The sequence below is a fragment of the Vigna unguiculata genome, chromosome 11 (assembly GCF_004118075.2).
Source record: "Vigna unguiculata cultivar IT97K-499-35 chromosome 11, ASM411807v1, whole genome shotgun sequence".
NCBI classification, from domain to species: domain Eukaryota; kingdom Viridiplantae; phylum Streptophyta; class Magnoliopsida; order Fabales; family Fabaceae; genus Vigna; species Vigna unguiculata.
In genome coordinates this window covers 38,302,175-38,324,323 of record NC_040289.1, presented here as the reverse complement: position 1 = coordinate 38,324,323, position 22,149 = coordinate 38,302,175, and the positions used below count along the sequence as shown (strand labels likewise).

General features: G+C 34.7%; 3 protein-coding genes across 3 annotated transcripts; 2 read left to right on the top strand and 1 right to left on the bottom strand.

The window, feature by feature from the left end:
* The first annotated feature begins 375 nt into the window (after positions 1–375).
* LOC114168395 (DNA replication licensing factor MCM4) lies at positions 376–5,948 on the top strand. Its single transcript, XM_028053188.1, has 18 exons — positions 376–507; positions 599–1,261; positions 1,348–1,476; positions 1,574–1,655; positions 2,476–2,608; positions 2,699–2,770; positions 2,852–2,974; positions 3,053–3,166; positions 3,243–3,455; positions 3,537–3,635; positions 3,808–3,968; positions 4,220–4,316; positions 4,405–4,566; positions 4,883–4,963; positions 5,040–5,118; positions 5,212–5,348; positions 5,440–5,496; positions 5,608–5,948. Exons 1-18 carry the CDS (start codon positions 474–476, stop codon positions 5,680–5,682), a joined length of 2,511 nt encoding a protein of 836 aa, XP_027908989.1. The 5' UTR covers positions 376–473; the 3' UTR covers positions 5,683–5,948.
* Positions 5,949–8,216: 2,268 nt separating this feature from the next.
* LOC114169295 (V-type proton ATPase subunit a3) lies at positions 8,217–18,897 on the top strand. Its single transcript, XM_028054380.1, has 18 exons — positions 8,217–8,525; positions 9,125–9,169; positions 9,912–10,031; positions 10,125–10,232; positions 11,373–11,483; positions 11,578–11,751; positions 12,537–12,674; positions 13,490–13,597; positions 13,793–13,900; positions 14,015–14,163; positions 15,173–15,326; positions 16,482–16,642; positions 16,741–16,947; positions 17,143–17,326; positions 17,425–17,508; positions 17,606–17,799; positions 17,983–18,042; positions 18,393–18,897. The coding sequence occupies exons 1-18, from the start codon at positions 8,376–8,378 to the stop codon at positions 18,592–18,594; spliced, it is 2,457 nt and encodes an 818-aa protein (XP_027910181.1). The 5' UTR covers positions 8,217–8,375; the 3' UTR covers positions 18,595–18,897.
* A 792-nt stretch (positions 18,898–19,689) lies between these two features.
* Positions 19,690–22,101, bottom strand: LOC114169942 (cysteine protease RD19A). The gene is made up of 4 exons (XM_028055349.1): positions 21,587–22,101; positions 21,386–21,505; positions 20,249–20,495; positions 19,690–20,155 (listed from the first exon to the last, which is right to left on the bottom strand). The coding sequence occupies exons 1-4, from the start codon at positions 22,022–22,024 to the stop codon at positions 19,878–19,880; spliced, it is 1,083 nt and encodes a 360-aa protein (XP_027911150.1). The 5' UTR covers positions 22,025–22,101; the 3' UTR covers positions 19,690–19,877.
* Between the last annotated feature and the right edge of the window lie 48 nt (positions 22,102–22,149).

The window sequence follows — 22,149 nt, the reverse complement described above, 5'->3', positions numbered from 1 at the left end:
GCGAATTACTAATTGGTCAAGGTATGATTAAATGGGCTTGTAATGATACCAAGATCCATTTCTCATACTATAAATTTAAACTTGAAACCAGCGAAACAACAAAAACATAATTCAAAATTACATTTTTTTAAAATGCATAATAATATTATAAGTACAATATCATCTTATATAAGATTTATTATATATATATATATATATATATACATTTATATTTATAAAAAAAATTATTCTCTAATACTCCAACCATTAAAATAAACATTATCTTAAGTTGGGATGTAATTGTGGGGTTGCAGGTAGCAATAGCCTACACGAAACCTCAAGGCCCGGATTCAAGCCCACAAGTTTTGGCGGGAATCCACAAATCATTTCCCCGCCATGTCTTCCCGTTATTGACCCCTGCTCACCGGTTACCGCGCTTTCTGTATCACTCACTCTTTCTTCTGTATCTGATTTTCTCTGAGTAAACCAAATCAATGGCTTCCGATTCTTCTCCGAATTTCAACAACGGTTCGTACAGATCCTCTCTCTGTCTCTTCTTGCGGTTTTCATTTTCCGAATTTTCTGATTTGTTAATTTATTGAAACCTCTTTTCTGATAGGTCCTTCTTCCCCCGATGACTCCCTTTCCAGCCCCATCGGCAACACCTTCTCGTCGCCGGGAAGTAGGCGCCGCCGCCGCTCCTCTACTCCCTCCGCATTTGCCACCCCGTCGGAGCGTCGCTCTCGATTTGCCTCCTCCGAAGCCACCCCAACCGCGCCGCGCTCCCGCCATGGCGTCGGCGGAGGTGGGCGTATTCCCCCCACACCTACCTCCACAACAGATGACGCGGGTGCCTCGTCTGACGGCGGCGATGGCTACGACATGGACGACGCCAGGCCCACCTTCGTGTGGGGCACTAGCATAAGCGTGGAAGACGTGAACGATGCGATTCACAGGTTTTTGAGGGACTTTAGGGAAGCGTCTTCTTCGCAGGGTGATGATGACGGGTTGCACTTGCACACCGAAGGGAAGTATGAGAAATTGATCAGACAGGTTATTGAAGTTGAAGGAGATTCTCTTGACGTTAATGCGCGCGACGTGTTTGATCACGACCCTGATTTGTACACCAAGATGGTTAGATACCCTCTTGAGGTGCTTGCTATCTTTGACTTGGTTTTGATGAATATGGTTAGCCGATTGAAGCCCATGTTTGAGAAGCACATTCAAACTCGGATTTTCAATCTCAAAACCTCAACCTCAATGAGAAACTTGAACCCTTCCGGTGAACTTTCATTTCATAATTCGAAATTATTTGTCTTATTGTTGGCAACTGGGCTGATATAACTATACCGTGGCACTTTTTTGTAGATATTGAGAGGATGGTGTCATTGAAAGGAATGATTATAAGGTGTAGTTCAATTATACCTGAAATTAGGGAAGCCATATTTAGGTGTCTTGTGTGTGGATTTTGCTGTGACCCAATTCCTGTGGAGAGAGGTAATTTTAATGGGATGTTTCTGCTTATTCCTTCAGTGAGTGACCACTTACTGTCACTTCACCTCAGTAATGTTTTGCTGACTATTGCGATTTGTAGGACGAATAACGGAGCCCACTAGATGTCTGAGGGAAGAATGTCAATCCAGGAACTCCATGACGCTTGTTCACAACCGATGCAGGTAATGCAAATCTTTCCTTTTATAAGGAAAATCTTGTAACCTAACAATTTGAAATGGAGAATCTTTCCTTCATAAAGGAAAACTTGTTAATTAACAACTTCAAAGGGATAATATGGCCTTTTTATGTAACAATTTGGTATGGAGGTCTTTTGTTTTACCTACTATGATGTGTTATGATTTTTATGGAGCAAAATTCCGAACAAGACATCCTTTATTTGTTTTTCTACTTCATTGATTCTGTTCCTTTATTTGCTTTTTGCGCAATCTGGGATAACTAATGTTTTTCTGGCAAAGTAAAAGATACGTGAACAACTTTCTGGAAAACTTAAGCTTCTGAATCGGTTGTTATTCACATGTAAACTCACCTACTGTCTAAACACCTCTTAAAACTAGCAAACTAATTAATAATCCGTATTATGCCTTGGTTAGAATTCTGGTTTATTATTGTTGTAAAGATGATCAAATTTTCTATGTTAATAAACATAATCAGCCTGCTTTCAATTTAAATGTAATTTAACTTTCTGTGTAGTCTACTGTCTTTCAAGTATCAGCCTATAATCAGGTAATTTGTGACAAAGGTTAACTGTGTTGAATCTAAAGGTTAAGAACCATACTTTCTTTTCAAGAGGTTTGCTGTGCATTAAAAAGTAATTTAATTGAAGTAGAATCGGTACTGGGTAGAATTTGGTGATGGGATTAGAGGGGAACTGTCGCAGTCGGACCCTCTCTAACAAATGTTTATTTTTTATTATAATTATGAGCTTAGATTTCAGTTCTGGTAACTAACCGTAAAACTGTGTATTTTTTCTTCTACAACCAGGTTTGCTGATAAGCAAATTGTGAGGCTCCAGGAGACACCTGATCAGATACCTGAAGGAGGAACACCTCACACAGTTAGCTTGCTGCTACACGATAAGCTGGTGGATACTGGAAAGCCAGGTGACAGAGTTGAGGTGAGACCTTAGTGATGTACTAATGTGCTTGTGATAGCTATATGTCCATAAGATTGTCTAATCATGCCATCAAGTGTTTTGGTTTATCAGGTGACTGGTATCTATAGGGCAATGAGTGTTAGGGTTGGGCCAACTCAGAGGACTGTTAAGTCATTGTTCAAGGTATGTGCTAAATATTCTTAACACTTTTACACTGATTATACTGTGTCACTGATGCTTTAATTTGTCCTCTTGATGTTGTAGACATATATTGATTGTCTTCACATAAAGAAGACAGATAAGTCCAGGATGCAGGTAGAGGACTCTATGGATATTGATAGTGGCTCTGGCAGAAATGAAGAGGAAGTTATCTTTGAAGAAGAAAAAGTACAGCTTGTATATATTTACTATGAAATCCAGTGATGGCTTTATCACTTGCTAATTGTATGCTTGTCTGAGTTGCAGGTGGCTCGATTGAAGGAGATCTCTAAACGGCCAGATGTATATGAAATACTGACAAAGTCATTGGCTCCAAACATCTGGGAGCTAGATGATGTGAAGAAAGGTCTTCTTTGTCAGGTTAGGCATCTTTTAGTTATGCATTCATTGATTACTTACCAATTTTCTGAGGGTGCTAATATATTGTTGGCTGCAGCTTTTTGGTGGCAATGCATTGAAATTGGCTTCTGGTGCCAGCTTCCGTGGTGATATAAATATTCTCCTTGTTGGTGATCCTGGGACTAGCAAGTCCCAACTACTCCAATACATACACAAATTATCTCCACGTGGCATTTACACCAGTGGAAGGGGAAGCTCTGCAGTTGGATTGACAGCATATGTAGCCAAGGACCCTGAAACAGGAGAAACTGTATGGACCATGAATGGGATTTTTTTACTGCCTTTTACACGTTTAACACTGTGGAACCTAATTTTTCTGCTTATGGTTCAGGTTCTTGAGAGTGGTGCCCTTGTTTTGAGTGACCGAGGTATCTGTTGTATTGACGAATTTGATAAAATGTCTGAAAATGCAAGGAGCATGTTACATGAGGTTGATTACCTTCTTCATCTGCCTATTTTAGCCAATGCAGTATTCTGCAGTGACATACATATTTATCCTTCAAAATTTGTCTTTGTTGAAAATTATGCTGCAAATTTTACTGAGGACAGGTGTCTCAGCTGTACTATTTAGTGACTAATGCACTTGTCTCTGTTTAATCCAGGTGATGGAACAACAAACCGTTTCAATAGCAAAGGCAGGTATAATTGCTTCCCTCAATGCTAGGACATCCGTGTTGGCTTGTGCAAATCCAAGTGGTTCAAGATATAATCCTCGCTTGTCTGTCATCGACAACATACACCTTCCACCCACACTTCTGTCCAGGTAGGCATTGCCCATAAGCTGTGATAACTAGATTATTAGATTATGGGTCTGGCAGCACATTTATGCGAGCTCCCATCTAGGCATACTAAATATATTATTTATGTTGTACAGTGGGAGCCTGTAATATTTTTTATTCATTTGTTTATTAAAAGAAATACTAAACATACTATATTAAATTAATTATTTCTCTTCAACAAAATATGGTGTGAGAAGTAGGGGTTAAAATAAAGTGTCACTGAACTATCATGCAGGTTTGATTTAATCTACTTGATCCTTGACAAGGCTGATGAGCAGACTGACAGGCGCCTTGCCAAACATATTGTGTCCCTACACTTTGACAATCCCGAGGTCTAGAAACCTTGCAATTATTTTATTCAAGGTTAAGATTCAAATTTAAGCGTTATGACCTACATTGTTCTTTGTCTGTGTTATACAGAATATAGAGCAGGATGTGTTGGATCTTTCTACGTTAACAGATTATGTTAGCTATGCCCGAAAGCACATACACCCTCAGCTTTCTGATGAAGCTGCTGAAGAATTGACTAGAGGTTACGTGGAAATAAGAAAAAGAGGAAATTTTCCTGGGAGTAGCAAAAAGGTAATGCTTTTCAATTCAAAAATCACTTCACTCTTTGTTATAGTATTTACTTGTTGCATGGAGCTAAATTTGTTCTTTAAAATATCACTCAATAGCTGTAACCAATCAATATATAGGCAACAAGTACAGCAATTCTGATGTAACTCTACTAGAGTAAAGTTCTCAGCGAAGAATGACGTGCATGATAGTGTATTTTGGTATTGAATCTGTAATATGAATAAATTAATTTGCCATGTTGGAATTGTGAAGGTTTGCGTTTTTATTTTATAATGTATCTCTGACATGTTTGCTCAATCTTACCAATCTATTTAAACAGGTGATAACAGCAACGCCGAGGCAGATTGAGAGTCTGATTCGTCTAAGTGAAGCATTGGCTCGGATTCGCTTTTCAGAATGGGTTAGTAACACTGAATCGGCACATGATGTACTTATATGGAATAGTACCATAATTATTCAATAACCTATGCAAACAGGTCGAAAAGAATGATGTAACGGAGGCTTTCAGGCTTTTGGAAGTTGCAATGCAGCAGTCTGCAACGGATCACTCTACTGGTAGGTTTCCGGTCAAGCCTAGTTCTTAAATTTCACCTGGAAAAAATTAAATGAAAATGTGTTTAATTTTCATATCGTATTTTCCCTTTATAGGAACCATTGATATGGATCTTATTACTACTGGAGTGTCGGCAAGTGAGAGGATAAGACGAGAAAGTTTGCTACAAGCAACACGCAACTTAATCATGGAGAAGATGCAGATTGGGGGACCTTCTATGCGGTTATTAGATGTATGGTTAATTGTTCTATATGAAATATCCACTATATAGATTATTTAGTTTCCAATGATTTTTAATTAATACAATTAAAATGATCATGTAGTTATTGGAAGAATTGAAGAAACAGGAGACTGGTGTTAGCGAAGTTCATCTCAATGATGTAAGTCTGTCATTTCCCCTTTATGAAAGAAAATTTTTAACCTTATTTTACGCATATCCCATTTCATTTCAAAGGATAAGGTAACTAATTGACTAATTTTTGTTAATGCAGCTAAGAAATGCAATAGGTACCCTGGCTACCGAAGGTTTTGTTACCATGCACGGTGACAGCTTAAAAAGATCTTAAGCTAGCCATGTCTGCTGGTACTTCTCCTTTAGTTTTAGATTGTGTCCACAAGCCTTATTAACAGTATGTATCTGTGTTTCATGTTTAGTACATATATTTTTTATATTGTTTTATACAGTGCATTTTATAGGCCTCTTTAGAGTTATATTGTTTTCTTTTTATTTATTTTTCCTTTACCCTAGTTAACGATGCTAATCAGACAACTCATATTATAGTTGAACATCGACATCTTAACAAAATCAATTTGTTAACTTGGATTTTCTTTACAAGAGTTTAATTTCTTATATAAAATAGTAGGAGTTGACTGGTGTTCTTGTTTTTCTTTTGTAATTAGGCAATTTTGGCTCCAGTTATAATTTTAAGACTTTAGTTTATTTAAAAATAAACATCTTATAGTTTTAATTATTTCATTATAGTCTAGTCATTTGAAAGAAATAAGTAATTGTAGTTCATTGTTATCCTTTACATTCTGATAATATGATAATTCAATTAGTTAATTTTTAAAGTTGGATAATGCATTTTTGTGACTAATTTTTAGTATATTTTAATTTATTTAATAAGTTAACAAGTGATTTAATTTTGAGAAACTAGAAAGTTGTTTTGCTACGAATAATAAAAGTTGAATATTGATGTCAAATTATATGTTAATTAATAAACGAATGATAAACTACTTACGGGATAATTTTAATTTTTAAAGTTAGGTGTAACTGGACATTTAAAAAATGCGAGGACTATTGTTTTTTAAAGTATATCGACATAAATGAATCAAGTAATTAAAATGGTAAGAACAATAAATATTCATTTATTGAGCTAATGGGGTTTAAAGGACAGTTGAGTTTAATAAAGAAAACTTTCTAATAAACAGATATTTTAAGATGTAAATATTTTTATTGCACATTTTAATATATATTGTTTGATGTAAGATATTGTTGTACTCGTTAATAGGTAGAAACACTAAAAAGGTCATTTCATGAAAGTTGAAAATTTATACCTTTTTTGCCAATAGTGGATAAAGTGAAATTCAAAATTGGAAGTTTTAGTTAAAAAGGAAGCTAGAATATCATTACCAAAACAAGGCTATTATTTTTTTGTATTAAAATTGTTTTAATGTATTTTTTAACTCATATGGTCCGTCTTTCTTCAAAAATGATCATGTAAATATATGATTTTCTAATAACAATTATAGAAAAAAGTATTTCATACATAACAGTTTATATATTATAACAAAATTATTGTATACTACATATACTGCACACGAAATATATGCAATGTCCAATGATTGCAAATGGTCACTGTTTCATCATAACACGTGTTTGACATGGATAGTTTCTTTGTCCGTGACATCTGAAAAATCTTATCATGTCCTGAATTATCTACTATTATATTCACATTATAGTGCCTTTTACTGTGATCTAAAAATAAAATTTTGTTTAAAACCTAGAGATCTCGATGCTTTTAGTCCAGTGAGGAAATATTTTGTTTACTTCCGAGGTTACTTATTAGAAAGGCACCATCTATTATCTCTAGTAGCCTTCTCTATTAATCTTGAACCTAGCTTAGCCATCTAACTAATTACAAAGATAATTGTCTCTATTTTGTTAGTCAATTAATAACTATGTAAACACTAACTTGGTGTCATAATGCATCACGTTTGTTAAAAAAAAAAATCTAAATATAACATGTATAAATTATCCTTTATAAAATTATATAATTAACTAAAAGTAAATATTTTAACCTGAATAATAAAATTGAAGTATACCGTATTTACGCATTATTAATTTTAAACGAGATCACCAGCGCGGCACCTGTGTCCACATGAGTTAATGCACGTCACATTTTATTTTAAAAGCTTAAAGAGACATTTAGCTATGGAATAAATTATACTATAGTACACAAGTTTAAAACATTACAAAATATATAAATGTCTTAAATTAGATAAAATATTATATAATGTAATAAAATTCTAAAATTGATATTATATTATATTTGATACGACTTTATTAAACAATACGTAGAATGTTATCATGTTATCAAAATCATGTGTAAATTTAAGAATTTTTTTATTTATTTTACTTTAGGTTTTTATACATACTAAAAAGTTATGACCTTAGTTTTATTTATTTTTTTAAAATTTTCAGCTATATGAGAACGTTAAAAAATTATTACATACAATTTAATATGATTAAATAATAATTTCTCTTCACCTCTTTTACTTTTTTTTTCTTTTAGAATCATATTTAAATTTTTCCTAAATATAATTTTACTTTTATATTTATATATGGATTCAAACGTCCACGCACAAGATATATAAAAAAGTAAGATAAAATCGATAACAAGTACAATATAAATAAATAGCAGTATCAAATTAATCAAACAACGATAGTTTCTTTGTTTCTTCTTCAATAATAATAGTAATACTTATTATTATTAATTTAATAAACGTAACTGATATTATGTAAAAAAAATTAGTGCCAGAAAAAATAGGTGAAAGTAAAAAAAAAAAAAGTTAAAATTGAGCAAGGAAGGATCGTGTAGAGATTGGAAGGTAGTGATTCGATAAGGGATTATAGAGAGAGAACGAGGGTGGGAAAGAGACGGAGAAAGTCTCTCTGAAGCCGTAGTTGAGACTGAGATCGATCATTGCCTCGATCATCTGTCTTTGATTTCGCAGCAGAGAGAGAGAAAGTGTGAGAATGGGTGAGGTAGCGCGTAGAGGATGTTGTCCTCCAATGGATCTGTTCCGTTCGGAGCCGATGCAACTGGTTCAGCTCATCATCCCAATCGAATCCGCTCACCGCACTGTCTCCTACCTCGGCGACCTTGGCCTTCTTCAGTTCAAAGATGTTAGTACTCTTTTCTTCTCCGATAAACCCTTTCTCACTTCCCTCGTCTTTCAATTTTTCGTCGCTAACTCGTAATTAGGTTTCCGTGTTCTCCTAATCGGTTTCGCTCTTTGGTCGCGTGATTTATCTGCTAATTTATCTGAAAAGAGACTTCGATTTCGTTTTATGTTCGCTGAGGAGTGCAGGTTTACTGTCGTACCTAATTGGCTTATTTCTGAGTGATGATTAAACTTAATTTGATGATTATTCTCGAAATTGATTAGTTATTTGAACTTAATCCCGGTGATTCATGAATCGCGAGTGAGTGGATGGGGAAAGTACTGTTTGATGACGGTTTCTTGATATTAGAATGCTGAAGTAGCTAGGACGATGTTATTGATAGTAACCTCGCAGCGTGATACAGTTTTTTTTTTTTTGTTTTTTCGTAATTTTGGTTTGTATACATGTTTTTAATTAAGTTACAAAGGACTGTTTGGATCAGATTGGGGATGATTATCCTAGCAATTAATAAAGCAAGTTGTTTCCTTGTTTTTATGATATGAAGCATGATGTGCTGCTTTGAGAGACCTTTCTAAGCTTAATGTTTGTGTTGTTTCCAGCTCAATGCAGATAAGAGTCCTTTTCAGCGAACCTATGCAACTCAGGTACGTCGGTTTTCTGCTATTAGTCAGCCAGTTCTTTGTTTCTGCTACCTGGACATAATGGTCTTATTGTTATAAAGTTTTATGGAGATGTCTTGCAATGAATTGTTTTTTCTGGTCGTGTCTGTAACTCAGTATTGCTGTTCTGACTTTCTCTTTGTCAGCTTTTGTTTTTGGGATATGATTTGAAAATGATACACATTTTGTCTTTACTCTCCTCAACTTGTATCATATCATTTTAATTACAATGCCAAAATTTTCCATAGCGGAAGAATGGCTAAGGTTGCAAAGAATGGGAGAGTAGAGTTTTTTTTTTCATAGTGGATTAAGCTTCTCCATTGGAGTTATTTTTTCATGCACATTACTTAATTTTGCAGTGTAGATTTGTTATAGACATTGATTCATTATTGTGGTTGGAGTATTACTTTTATCTTCAAGGAGGCCTCTTTGACACAACAACTGATTTGGGTAAAGACTGTTTGGTATCTATTTGGTGTAAATCATATGGGTCTTTTTAAGTAGTTTTCTTCTACAGGTTTGCTGATGAAATGGGCAGCTTTTCTCCATTGGTGTTTTCTTTTTCTCTTTGGTTTTGTGATTTTGCCCTTACATTTAAGGGATTTGTTGTCATCCAAACTCATTGTATTTTCTTCTCCTTGTTTCAGTCAGTTTATTGTTTTACCAACAAAAGTATTGATATTATGTTTTTGAATTTGTTGGGGGATTTATATCGGTTGTTGTGAAGATTAAAAGATGTGGAGAGATGGCTCGGAGACTGCGTTTCTTCAAGGAGCAAATGTTGAAGGCAGGTGTTTCACCAAAATATTCCACAACACCATTTGATGTGAACATTGATGACCTTGAGGTACATTAGCATGATTGTGGACAGAGTTTGTTTCCATTTCCTTTTTATTTCTTCTATAATTTATCATTTGACATCTCGCCTGTCTTGTAACAGGTAAAACTTACAGATATTGAGTCAGAGTTAATTGAGATGAACGCAAATGGTGAGAAGTTGCAACGGTCATACAATGAACTTCTGGAGTATAAGCTTGTTTTACAGAAGGTACTGTGCCTATAAGGAATACTATGCCCTTTCATGGTGTGTAGCTATGAAAATAGCTAAAGAAAGAGTAACTAATGAATTTCCTTTAATCATATTGGAAAAAGTGGAAATAGAAAGTATATGTGTTAGAATGTCTCACATCGGCTAGGAATATGACCAAAACACTGCTTATAAGACTAGGGTAATCCTCCCCCCGAGAGCTAGCTTTTGGGGTTAAGTTGGGCTTGATCCACTTAACTTGTAATATGGTATTAGAGCCTATCCAGTCTTAATGTTGGGCCACCTGCAGATCTTCATCCCTACAAACTTCATGTTTCACATGTCCAGTTTTAGGCTCTGATGGTGTGTTAAGATATCCTAAATTGGTCAGAAATATAGTTAGATTCTCCTAATAGGATCTGGGCCTGGTTCATTTCTTACTATGGGTATTTCTGATATATCTGTACTAGAAATATAATATATGGAAGTTTCACTTTTGCCTATTGTGTATTGGGTCATCTCTTTTTTGTTTTCAAAAAAGCATATAACTAAAAAATGCTTCAAATATAGTTTTTACTGTTTTTATGGAACTTTATTAAAATCAAATATGGCAATTGAATTACTTCTGAACTTTTATTTTCTTCCCTTTGTACTCCTTAGCCAAACTCAATTTATTTTCATATGCTTGCATTGGGGGCCTTCTTGACTTATATTATTCCACTTCCTTGTTTGATTGATGTATTAAAAAAAATTAAGCATTAGTAATTGTTGTATGCTGCTTTGGGAAGAGAAATGAAGAAATGATAGAATGATCAGTTTTATTGAACTCGGAATAGGAGAAAGAACTATTCTAAATGGGTTCCCCTCTCACAAAGGGATTTCTCGTTTGTACACACTTTCTCTCAGTGTATCCCTTCATCCCTATTTCTCCCTATTAATCTAATTGACATCCCTATCTTCCTATCCTAACTGACTGCTCTAACAATCCTTAACTACTCTTTTAAGGTAAGTAGCTTGCCTCTTTTTGTAATGTATACATATACATCAATAATAGATACAACAGTGTAAGTGGAATACACTATGTTTTCTCCATCTTATGTATTCAAGTGTATAAAACTTGTACTACAGACCAATCACTAAATAGTTATTGCCTTGTTCCAGGCTGGTGAGTTTTTCCGCTCAGCTCAAAGCCGTGCATTAGAGCAGCAGAGAGAATATGAATCCCGTCATCTGGGGGATGAATCTATAGAAACACCTTTATTACAGGACCAAGTAGACTTCTTACCATCTCATTTGTAATTTTCTTTTATACTATTGATACTAACCTCTTAATGAATTGGTTCTTGCTGTTTGTTGTGTTGTGAAGGAATTGTTAGGTGATTCGTCAAAGCAAGTTAAGTTGGGGTTTTTAGCAGGTCTTGTTCCCAGGGAAAAGTCCATGGTATTTGAGAGAATTTTATTTCGTGCTACTAGAGGAAATGTATTTTTAAGGCAGGCTACTGTTGAGGATCCTGTCACAGACCCTATTTCTGGAGAAAAGGTGAATCCCACACTCCATTTTTTTACAAAGAATGTTTGAAATGAAATAATGAGTTGGATTATGCAGCAGGCTATTTGACTTTCTTTCTAGATGATAGACTCAATCATAGGCTCAATGTTTGAGTCTGTAGTGTTATGGTTGCTATTGTCAATAGTTACATAAACTCTTTTAGATAAAGGTAGTTTGTTGGTTTAACTACTTAGGTTTGTTGGCCATTGGTCATGTTAATGATATATTTTGATGCGCATATCGCAGCTTGCCATGCCATCAGAGATGTATTGACAGATTCCTCTGTTAATGACTTTTCATTTAAAATGTGAATATAAGAACAACCTCTGTAATTGTAATGTATCTTGGGTTTATATTTTGTTATGTTAATACTCAATATTGGCTAAGAAAATTTAAAAAATAAAAGTGATTATTGAGTGATAAGCTTTATAGTCTTCTATTTTTTAATAATAAGACTGGCTACCTTCTATTTTGCATTATGCTTGTGAGTAATGCATGTCTCTGCTGTTTCCTATAAATCTATGGTTGCTAGTCAACCTATAATAAATGAGATTCTTCATTTTTTGCTTAAATAAGTTTCTCTTGTTGTCATATATATATATATATATATGTATATATATATATGTATATATATATATGTATATATATATATATATACATATATATATATATATACATATATATATATGTGTGTGTGTGTGTGTGTGTGTGTGTGTGTGTGTGTGTGTATTGTTTTATATTCTATCCTATGATGACTTATGGATGTTCACCTGCAGACTGAGAAAAATGTTTTTGTGATCTTCTATGCTGGTGAAAGAGCAAAAGCCAAGATTCTCAAAATATGTGAAGCCTTTGGTGCTAATCGTTACCCTTTTGCTGAGGAACTTGGAAAACAAGCTCAAATGATCACAGAGGTTCGTATTGGTTCTTAATTTTCCCCACGAAAATCTTCTGTACCTCCCCTGTTGCAGCCCAAGTTTTTGGCTGCCACACTGTTTAATGTAGTACATGTGAAATGATTGTCAGAAACGATTGGATTGTAAATTCCTAGGTGAAGTAATTACAAGCTTCTCTTTACATTTTAATTGTGGGTGTGTGAGATATGGTGTAGTAGTACTAGTATTGATTGACCTTGACCTAAGGAATAGGTGATCTTCCCATACTTGAAGACGAAGTTGACCATCCTCCCTGAAAATACCCTTGTAGCAAGGAACACTTACCTTTATTGTGCCCAAAGAGTTGATGGACTCGATTTCTAAGTGTTTATTAGTTATTTCCCGTAGCCATTATGCATGTACAATAGCCAAAAAGATAATTAAGAAACATTTCCTCTAATATGTCCTCCATAACTATACTTGCTTACTGTCAGTACTGATTATATGTACTATTACTGATTCTGATGTGTACACAAGCCATGTTATTTGAAAATACGGATTGATCAGCACACAAAGTGATTAATTGATGAACTTAGATATTATTCCTTTGTAGTTGCGTCAGTGGTCGATAAATGATTCTTGCTGGAGAAAGAATTTATAAACGATAAAATAAATCATTATAGTTGCTAGTAGATGGCCTAATCGTTCCTTTCCATTTATGTCAACAGCATCTATCTAGCCAAGTTGTTTTATTTTTGTGTCTTATTTTGAAGATCCTTCATCCTTTATATGTTTGCTCAATGCATTATACTTTCTGGCTTTCTCCCTGAACTGTTCAAAAAATTCACCTGCAGGTTTCTGGAAGACTTGTGGAATTGAAGACCACTATAGATGCTGGACTACATCACCGGGATAACTTGCTAAATGCTATTGGGGCTCAATTTGAGCAATGGGATGTTCTGGTATGTCAAAAATAAAAATTAACGCTGTTCTGTATTATTCATGTGATGAATTGAATTTATATGCCTATCCCCTACTTTATCATGCTTTTGATTTGATTAGTTAGAAATTTTAATTCTGAAGTATTCAATTTACCTTTAGTTTTTTTTTTCTGTTGCCATTACTGTTTAATTTCTCTTGACAATACATTCATGAAGGTGAGGAAGGAGAAATCTATTCATCATACCCTGAACATGCTGAGCCTTGATGTGACGAAAAAATGTCTTGTGGCTGAGGGGTGGAGTCCTGTATTTGCAAATAAGCAGGTATTTGTTGTTATTGTGATCCTTTATTTTGTAATGAGTTTTCGTTTTACATAACCAGAGTTTATGGTTTTTTGTAACATTGATTTTATGAGACTTATTACCTTGAATTTTCAGATCCAGGATGCATTACAGCGGGCAGCATTGGACTCTAATTCTCAAGTCAATGCCATTTTCCAAGTTCTGCATACCAGGGAGTTGCCGCCTACCTATTTCCGCACAAATAAATTTACTTCTTCTTATCAAGGAATTATCGATTCATATGGGTGAGCATCATACTGTTTTCTTCACCTACCCCAACCTCCCCGCCCCCAATCCCCTTCTTTTTTATCCCTTTATTTGTTGTTGTTTGTGCGAAAGTGGAGTTTGGTTATTGATAGATAATATGTGCAGCATTCATATTGTGTGCATGGTCATGTGTTCCTAATAGTTTGGACTAAGTTTAATGTGCTAAAAGCCATAGGAGTTTATATATACCAAAATAATACTGTTTATAGTTGCAGGGCGTCACCAATATAGATCAGTCATTTTCCCCATCTATGAAATATTTGTTGTTCACTTTTAAGAAGTGGATCCTTACACTAGCTCTACCAATGTTGACTCACTTGAAGTTATTCTTATTTTGCAGAAATATATATATATATATATATATATATATATATATATATATATATATGTATGTATGTATTATTTTTATTATTACAAGTATACCATCTCCAATTTATGGTTCACTATAATTGATTTATGGTCCACTCTTAAAAAATCTGATTTATAAATGAATTTGTTTGCATTGAAATATTGATTTCATGTATTGAATATAACTGTCAATATTACATCACGTTTAGACATAGTTGAAGGTATATCTTGGCTCCACCATGTATTTGTCCAGCAATTTATTGCAATGAACTACTAAATTAAGTTGAATATGTCAGCAACAAACTCAAATAATTAGATTAGAAAGTACAGAAAACTTCAATATGGATATCACGATGACAGGATTTGAAACCTGTATGGAAATGTGTGTATTTATTATTTAGAAACGTGAATTCTAATTTTCATATCTTAAACAATTCGAGTATAAAGGGTTAAAACATGATTTTAACCCATTGAAGTGCCTCAATTTTTGAACAATATTGACCATTACTATACTTTAAGGTGAAGGAGAGACTGCTGCAGTTATATTCTTAACAATTCAAGAACTTGCTTTTGTATGTTTTACTTTTATTTTTGAAAGATATTAATCTTATACTTTGAACTTTTATACTAATATTTCAGGGTTGCTAAGTATCAGGAGGCAAATCCGACTGTGTATACTGTAGTTACCTTTCCATTTCTTTTTGCTGTTATGTTTGGCGATTGGGGGCATGGAATATGTTTACTACTGGCAGCTCTATATTTCATAATCAGGGAGAAGAAACTATCTAGTCAGGTAACCCTTTAGTTTAGCTTGAAAAGTCTTCCTATAAGAAAAGTATAAAAGGCTAGATTATATATTTTAATTCGAGAAATTAAGTAGTTTCTCCATCTTAGTAGAAAATATCTATGCATTGCCTACCTGAGAATCTGTGAAACTTGGATATTTGATATGATAAAGAGGCAATACCCTAAGGAAAAACTAGATCTTTCGGTAATTATAGTTGTAGTCAAAGTATTGGTGCTATTTTTGAATATTTCCAATGTTAAAAAGAAACAAAATTTAAGTATACTCCTTAGTATTGAACTAGAGGTATTGTAACTGGGCTTAATATTTGATATAAGTCCAAAACCATTACCTTGTCATCATGCCATATTAATACTTTAACAGTGTTTGGGGGTTCATAAGTGGTGGCTAATGCTGACGTTTGACTAGGTTAGAGTCCTTATGTATCAATGAAGACCTTTGGCATTCGATAGCTTTAGGTATCTGTGCAAATTGTTTTAGGTGTTCCAGTAACTGCTTTCCTACTGCGAACACTTTGGGGCATGGGTTTTTGAGAGTGCCAAGACTACTTTAAATAATTCAGGTCACTGATTATTTTACTATAAAAGAAAATAGTTCTACTTTGAGCTTGAGGTAGTCCTCCTCTCCCTATATGATGAAGTTGGATTTAGGTATTCAGCTTTTGCTCTGTTCGAATTGTTGCAAAGGACCTTCCCAACAAGCTAACTAGCTTTTTTATTATCATTTCATTTATTGCTATTAACCAGATAATAGGTAGCATTTTAAAGAAAAATTGGTGAAATCCATTTCTGGTTGACATTAAGAGACCCTTTAGTCTGAGAAAATGTTCTGTTACAAAAATACCACTTTACTTATGCTTTATTTCCCCTTTTCAAATGTTTGTAGAGGAAACAATGAAAATAAATTCTGCTGTTTTCTGCAGAAATGAAATTGTTTTCACTGTTTCCTATACAAATCTTTCACGTGAAAACAAATTGATGCTTTTATAATTAAAATGTAAAAATAGAAAGTAATTTCCCATATCAAATGACTCCTAAATTTTCCATTAATTTGTGCTTGGTGTGTCTTTTTTTTCCTCTTATATTTTAAGTATTTGCATGTTTTCAATCAGTCTTCTAACACGGAATCTTGGTGTAAACACAGAAGCTTGATGACATCACGGAGATGACTTTTGGAGGTCGTTATGTTATTTTGCTGATGGCGCTGTTCTCAATCTACACTGGCTTTATCTATAATGAGTTCTTTTCTGTTCCATTTGCACTCTTTGCCCCCTCTGCTTATGATTGTCGTGACCTCTCTTGCAGGTAAATTAAACCTTTTGATCGGTAACATTGTAATGTTGTGCTTTATGCTTTTAAAAATTAAGTCACCATCTTTTTTTTAAACGATGTTTCTGATGCAGGGATGCTACAACTGTGGGCTTGATAAAAGTGCGTGACACTTATCCTTTTGGAGTTGATCCTGTATGGCATGGAACACGAAGTGAACTACCATTTCTGAACTCATTGAAAATGAAAATGTCAATTCTTCTTGGAGTTGCTCAAATGAACCTTGGAATTGTTATGAGCTATTGCAATGCCCTATTCTTTAGAAACAAAGTGAATGTGTGGTAAGTTAATCAGCAACATTTGTTATGGAGAAATCTTATTCTTGAGAATACAGGTGGGATGGGGGGTAGAAAACACTTACTTTGTAGTTTTTTGAAGTTCTTTGCTTCTGCAATCAATTCACTGATTCCATCAGTACAGTTTCTGACTAATTAATATTAATCTGGTATTTTTTTACTTCAATGTTTCACTCTCAGGTTCCAGTTCATTCCCCAGATGATATTTCTCAACAGTCTATTTGGCTACCTAGCCCTTCTTATTATTGTGAAGTGGTGTACTGGTTCTCAAGCTGATTTGTACCATATTTTGATCTACATGTTCCTTAGCCCGACTGATGATTTGGGTGAGAACCAACTCTTTGTTGGTCAGAAGAATTTGCAGGTTGGTTAACTTCCAACACTCGCTCGTCATCTTTGTAAATCTTAAGAATGTACTTCTATATTAATAGTACTTACGTTCTTTGTTTTGTTTTTTACCAGCTTGTGCTTTTGCTTCTGGCTTTTGTCTCTGTCCCCTGGATGCTGTTGCCAAAACCTTTTATTTTAAAGAAGCAACATGATGCTGTATGCTCACTTTTTTTAGTACTTAAGTTTCCAACTCGTTTACATGGAACTATTGTATCTGTTGTAGTTCTAACTTGTAATATTTATGCTACTTCAGAGGCACGGGGCTGAATCGTATACACCACTTGAAAGTACAGATGAGAGCTTGCAAGTGGAGTCAAACCACGATTCCCATGGTCATGAGGAATTTGAGTTCAGTGAAGTCTTTGTACATCAACTTATACATACCATAGAATTTGTGCTTGGAGCAGTCTCTAATACAGCTTCTTACCTCCGTCTATGGGCCCTTAGGTATGTCTATAAGTCGCAATTATCGTATTCTAATAGATGCTGGAGTCCCACCAGAGAAACAAGTTTGGAACCTCACATCATGCAGTATATTACAATTGTTTCTCTGTTTGACTATAGATATGTTTCATGCATATATTAAATTGCAGTCATGCATTGACTGATGTGTTCGTTTTTTGTACCCAGTCTTGCTCATTCAGAGTTATCAAGTGTATTCTACGAGAAGGTTCTGCTGATGGCATGGGGGTATGTTAAAATTATAAATCTGTTACGTTTTCTTTCTTTGCGACTCATGATGTCGATTGTGGAGGGTAAGAGTTGTGAACGCTAAACCAATTGAAATTATTCAGCGTGACTTATACAAGTGGAAACTTAGTAACTTACCGTCAAAATGCAACAATTTGATTTTGGAATTTTATGCTTTTGAAAGTAAAGGAATGGAAATGTTATGCAATAGGCATACTGAATGCTTTCTCTATGTACCTGATTCTTGTTGCTCATGGTTTAATTTTTAGAATAGGTCAGTTCTTTACCCGTTAAATTTAGCAATAATTTGTCCGGTGAATGGCTGGTAATTTCTTTGCATGATGTTACAGGTACAATAATGTGATTATTCTGATAGTGGGTCTCATTGTTTTCATCTTCGCTACCGTCGGAGTGTTACTTGTCATGGAAACTCTGAGTGCCTTCTTGCATGCGTTGCGACTTCACTGGGTGGAGTTTCAAAACAAGTTTTACGAAGGCGATGGTTACAAGTTCCACCCTTTCTCGTTCTCCTTACTGGATGATGAGGAATGATATGCTCTAAAATCGCATTAATAAGGAGTAGTTATGTAGCTTTGGACTTGTATTGATTCTTTTATTTGATGTAAGTAGTCAGTGATTACTATCTGCAGCATTGTATGCGGTGGAATCCTTGAGAAGGTTTTCATCAAACGTGCGCTTTTGTTTATTTATCCATTGAGGGAATAAATATTCCCAATTAGGGGAGTAACTTCGCTTGAGCTAGGCAGGGTGGCCATGTGTAATAATAATTATACTTGCAACGTACACTTAATATTCATGTATTTATGTGTTTTAATTTTAATATGTCTTATATGATGTCTTAATATGCATAATATTGGAAAAAAATTACTAGTATATGAAATGAATTTGTTGAGTAATTCTTGACGCTTTTTTTAGTTGAGATTTGTTTTGGTTCATGTAAATAAGGATGGCAACGGGACCGTAGCCCTCCGTTTCCTGCACCGTTTATAAAAGTTGTCTTTTTCTATTGGAAAAATGTTTTTGAATTATTTTATATTTTCAAGTTTTCATGAATTTATGAATATTTTTATATTTTGTAAAATATAAAGTCACATTGAGAAAAAAATATTTTTAAGCATATTTTAAATAAAATTATGTTATAATTTATTAATATAAATACAATTCTCTTTGTAAGAAATTAATTTATAGAAGTTGGTTACATAGTTTTGTGATTCATGTTGTTTATTGTACTTTTTAAGTATTTATCTTTAAATTAATTAAGATATAAAACTTTTATCAATTTTTTTATGGTGTTGGATATAGTAGGAAAATAAAATTAGGTTAGAAATCATTGGTTCAGCAAGAATTCGCTCGGAAATAATGTAAGCATAACTAAACTCACCTATTATTCTTCATCGGTAAACTTGATAAAAAAAATAGCAATTAAGACCAAGCTCAAAATTGACTGGATTTTTTTTTTTTTTTTATCATAAGGATTTCAGTAGTTCTATCTATACATTATACATAAAATTTAATATAATCACTTTGTATGCTATCGTCAATATTTTAAATTTTTTTTTATAACTTTAATTTTATAAGATTTAATAAAAAAAGCATAAATTTATAAAATAGTGTGTTTATTAGATAGAAAATGTCAAAATATATTTTTTCTATTAGTAAATAATGAATTACATACAAGTCATCATTTTTTGGCATGGGGTTGTTGGCACTAATGTCTAAGGTTTGAATCTAAATAGTTGAGAAGAAAAGTCATCATATATTACTGGTATTTTACAGCAGATCAAGAGAACAGCAAACAGTGTGTTTATGTCGTCTTAGTGAGTAGTTGTATGAACTGCGGCCACAGTTGAAACCATGGAGTCTACTCCACACACATTTCGCCCCCTACAAATCTTGTAGTATCCATTTTCTCCCCAATTCTCTCCCCAGGAGTTTTTAATGATCCAATATGGCTTCTCCTTCATCCTAATGGGTGCGTAGGCACCAGAACCATATCCCACCAGTAATACTCCGTGATCCAGCCTTTTTGAGCATATGTATGGGCATGATACTCCATGCATATATGTCTGCATGAATACTGCATTGATCGCCACTGTGTTTGTGCCCATTCAAAGTGACAACATATCAGCGTAGTAATGATAGTAATAGTAGTTTATAATAACATAACACCAGTAGTAGTTCTCACCTGCAAGAGGGCCATTTTTCACAAGATTTGCAGCTATCTGGTCTTCATCAAGTGACACCACACTGAAGTTTGCCACTGATGCTGCAATCTTTGCTTTGTCAAATTTACAGGTACCGCGATCAGTACCAGAATAAGGATAATCTTCCTCGCGCATCACCCCACCGGATTTTAGGATGTACTCAAAAGCACTATTCATCAATCCACCATTGCACCCAGAGTCGCAAGAACCGGGTTCATCCGGATCACACTGCACATTGAAATCGATCCAACTTAGGGAAGATAAGAAGGAAATGATTGGTAATTAATAATATTTCTCCCTCCTTGTGTTTGAATCAATAGAGTTATTTCACTTATAACAAACTTTTTTTACAGTGATTAATTTAAGACTTCTGTTCATTTACTATTTTGAAGAGTATTTATAAAATTATTAATTAAATTTCAAAGCCATGTCTAAAATTGAAGGTTCCAAACATAGGGCAAGGCATACTCATGGTACGCACATTGCTATGGAAAGATCTTAACATTAAAATTATGAATGATATGGACCATTTTAGATTCCACACCTTTTGAGGTAGAGGATATACATTAGAAGATTGACTGCACTTATTGCATTGACGTGTGAGCATTTATGAATGAAAGAAGAGTATTTTATCCTCTAAAAATATCACCCTCCGAAATCATATTCTCTTATTGGCAGTCCACAAAAGAATTTAGGTAGACTAAATTTTTCCATCGATAAGCATAGAAGAACTAAGTTCAGAAAAAAGCACCTTAAATGGTAAAGCCATCTCAGGACACTCGTACTAAACAAACCATTACCAAATTTCACCTCTCAAACTCAGCACAATATAGTGACATGTCCTGATCAATAATAAACCCCAAAAGAACGAACAATTGAAAATAAAACTCGAACACATATTTAATAAAAACATACATGCTTCATCTTCATGTCCTAAAAGTTTATCATTTTTCCAGAACAGTTAGTTTCCTAACTACGGAGGACATGAAGGGTCTTAAACTAAGATAAAAGTTACACCATATCAAGCAAGAAGACTAGATAAAAAATTGCACGAACAAATAACCAGTTAAAAGTCGTTAGCAAGAAGATTAAGGGCGAAAGAAAGAAAGGAAACAAACCTCGTGATCACAATCAACAAGCTGCTGCTCACTAAGACTCACAAGTTCCCCTGTTGCCAGAAAGTGAGCCCCTTCGAGAGCCCCAGTAGCGCTGAAGCTCCAACACGAACCGCATGAACCCTAATTCACCAACCAATCAAAATCAAATATTCTAAAACAAACATTCACAAATCATATCATCATGATTAGTACTATTGGCACCTGATTCTTGACAGGGGTAACTGCACCGTTATCTCTCCAATCAAAATCACTCGGAAGATTATCAGTGGGGAGAATGGGAGCCTTTTCCGCATCGGAGGGCAACCTCACACCTCGCAGGCCCAAAACCTTATTTCGGAACTCCGACGGCGTAAGGTCGGAGAACTGCGTCACGCCGTGAACCGCGGAAGGGTCCAGGCTCTGGTGGCGCTGAGCACGGCGCAAGTTAGCCTTGAACACCGTGAACCTGTAATCGTGCTCCTCGTTGGTAGCGTACGCCTTTCCGAACCTACGCTTAAACTCCAAAAAGTGCTTTTCCGCTCCGAGCCTGACGCCGCCCACCACCTGGCGGATCAGCGGGTCCTCGCCGCCATCCGACGAGGCAGCCGCCACAAGAACGACGACGGAGAACACAACGGCGAAGATAAAAGTCCGATTCATGTTGGAATAATTTGAGTGTGGAAAGTGTGAGTTTAGAAGTTGGTTTTTATAACGTAACGGTCATGCTAAGAATAACCAACCCAACCTACGATTGCTTAGGAGACAGGTAAGCTCTAACAGGTAAC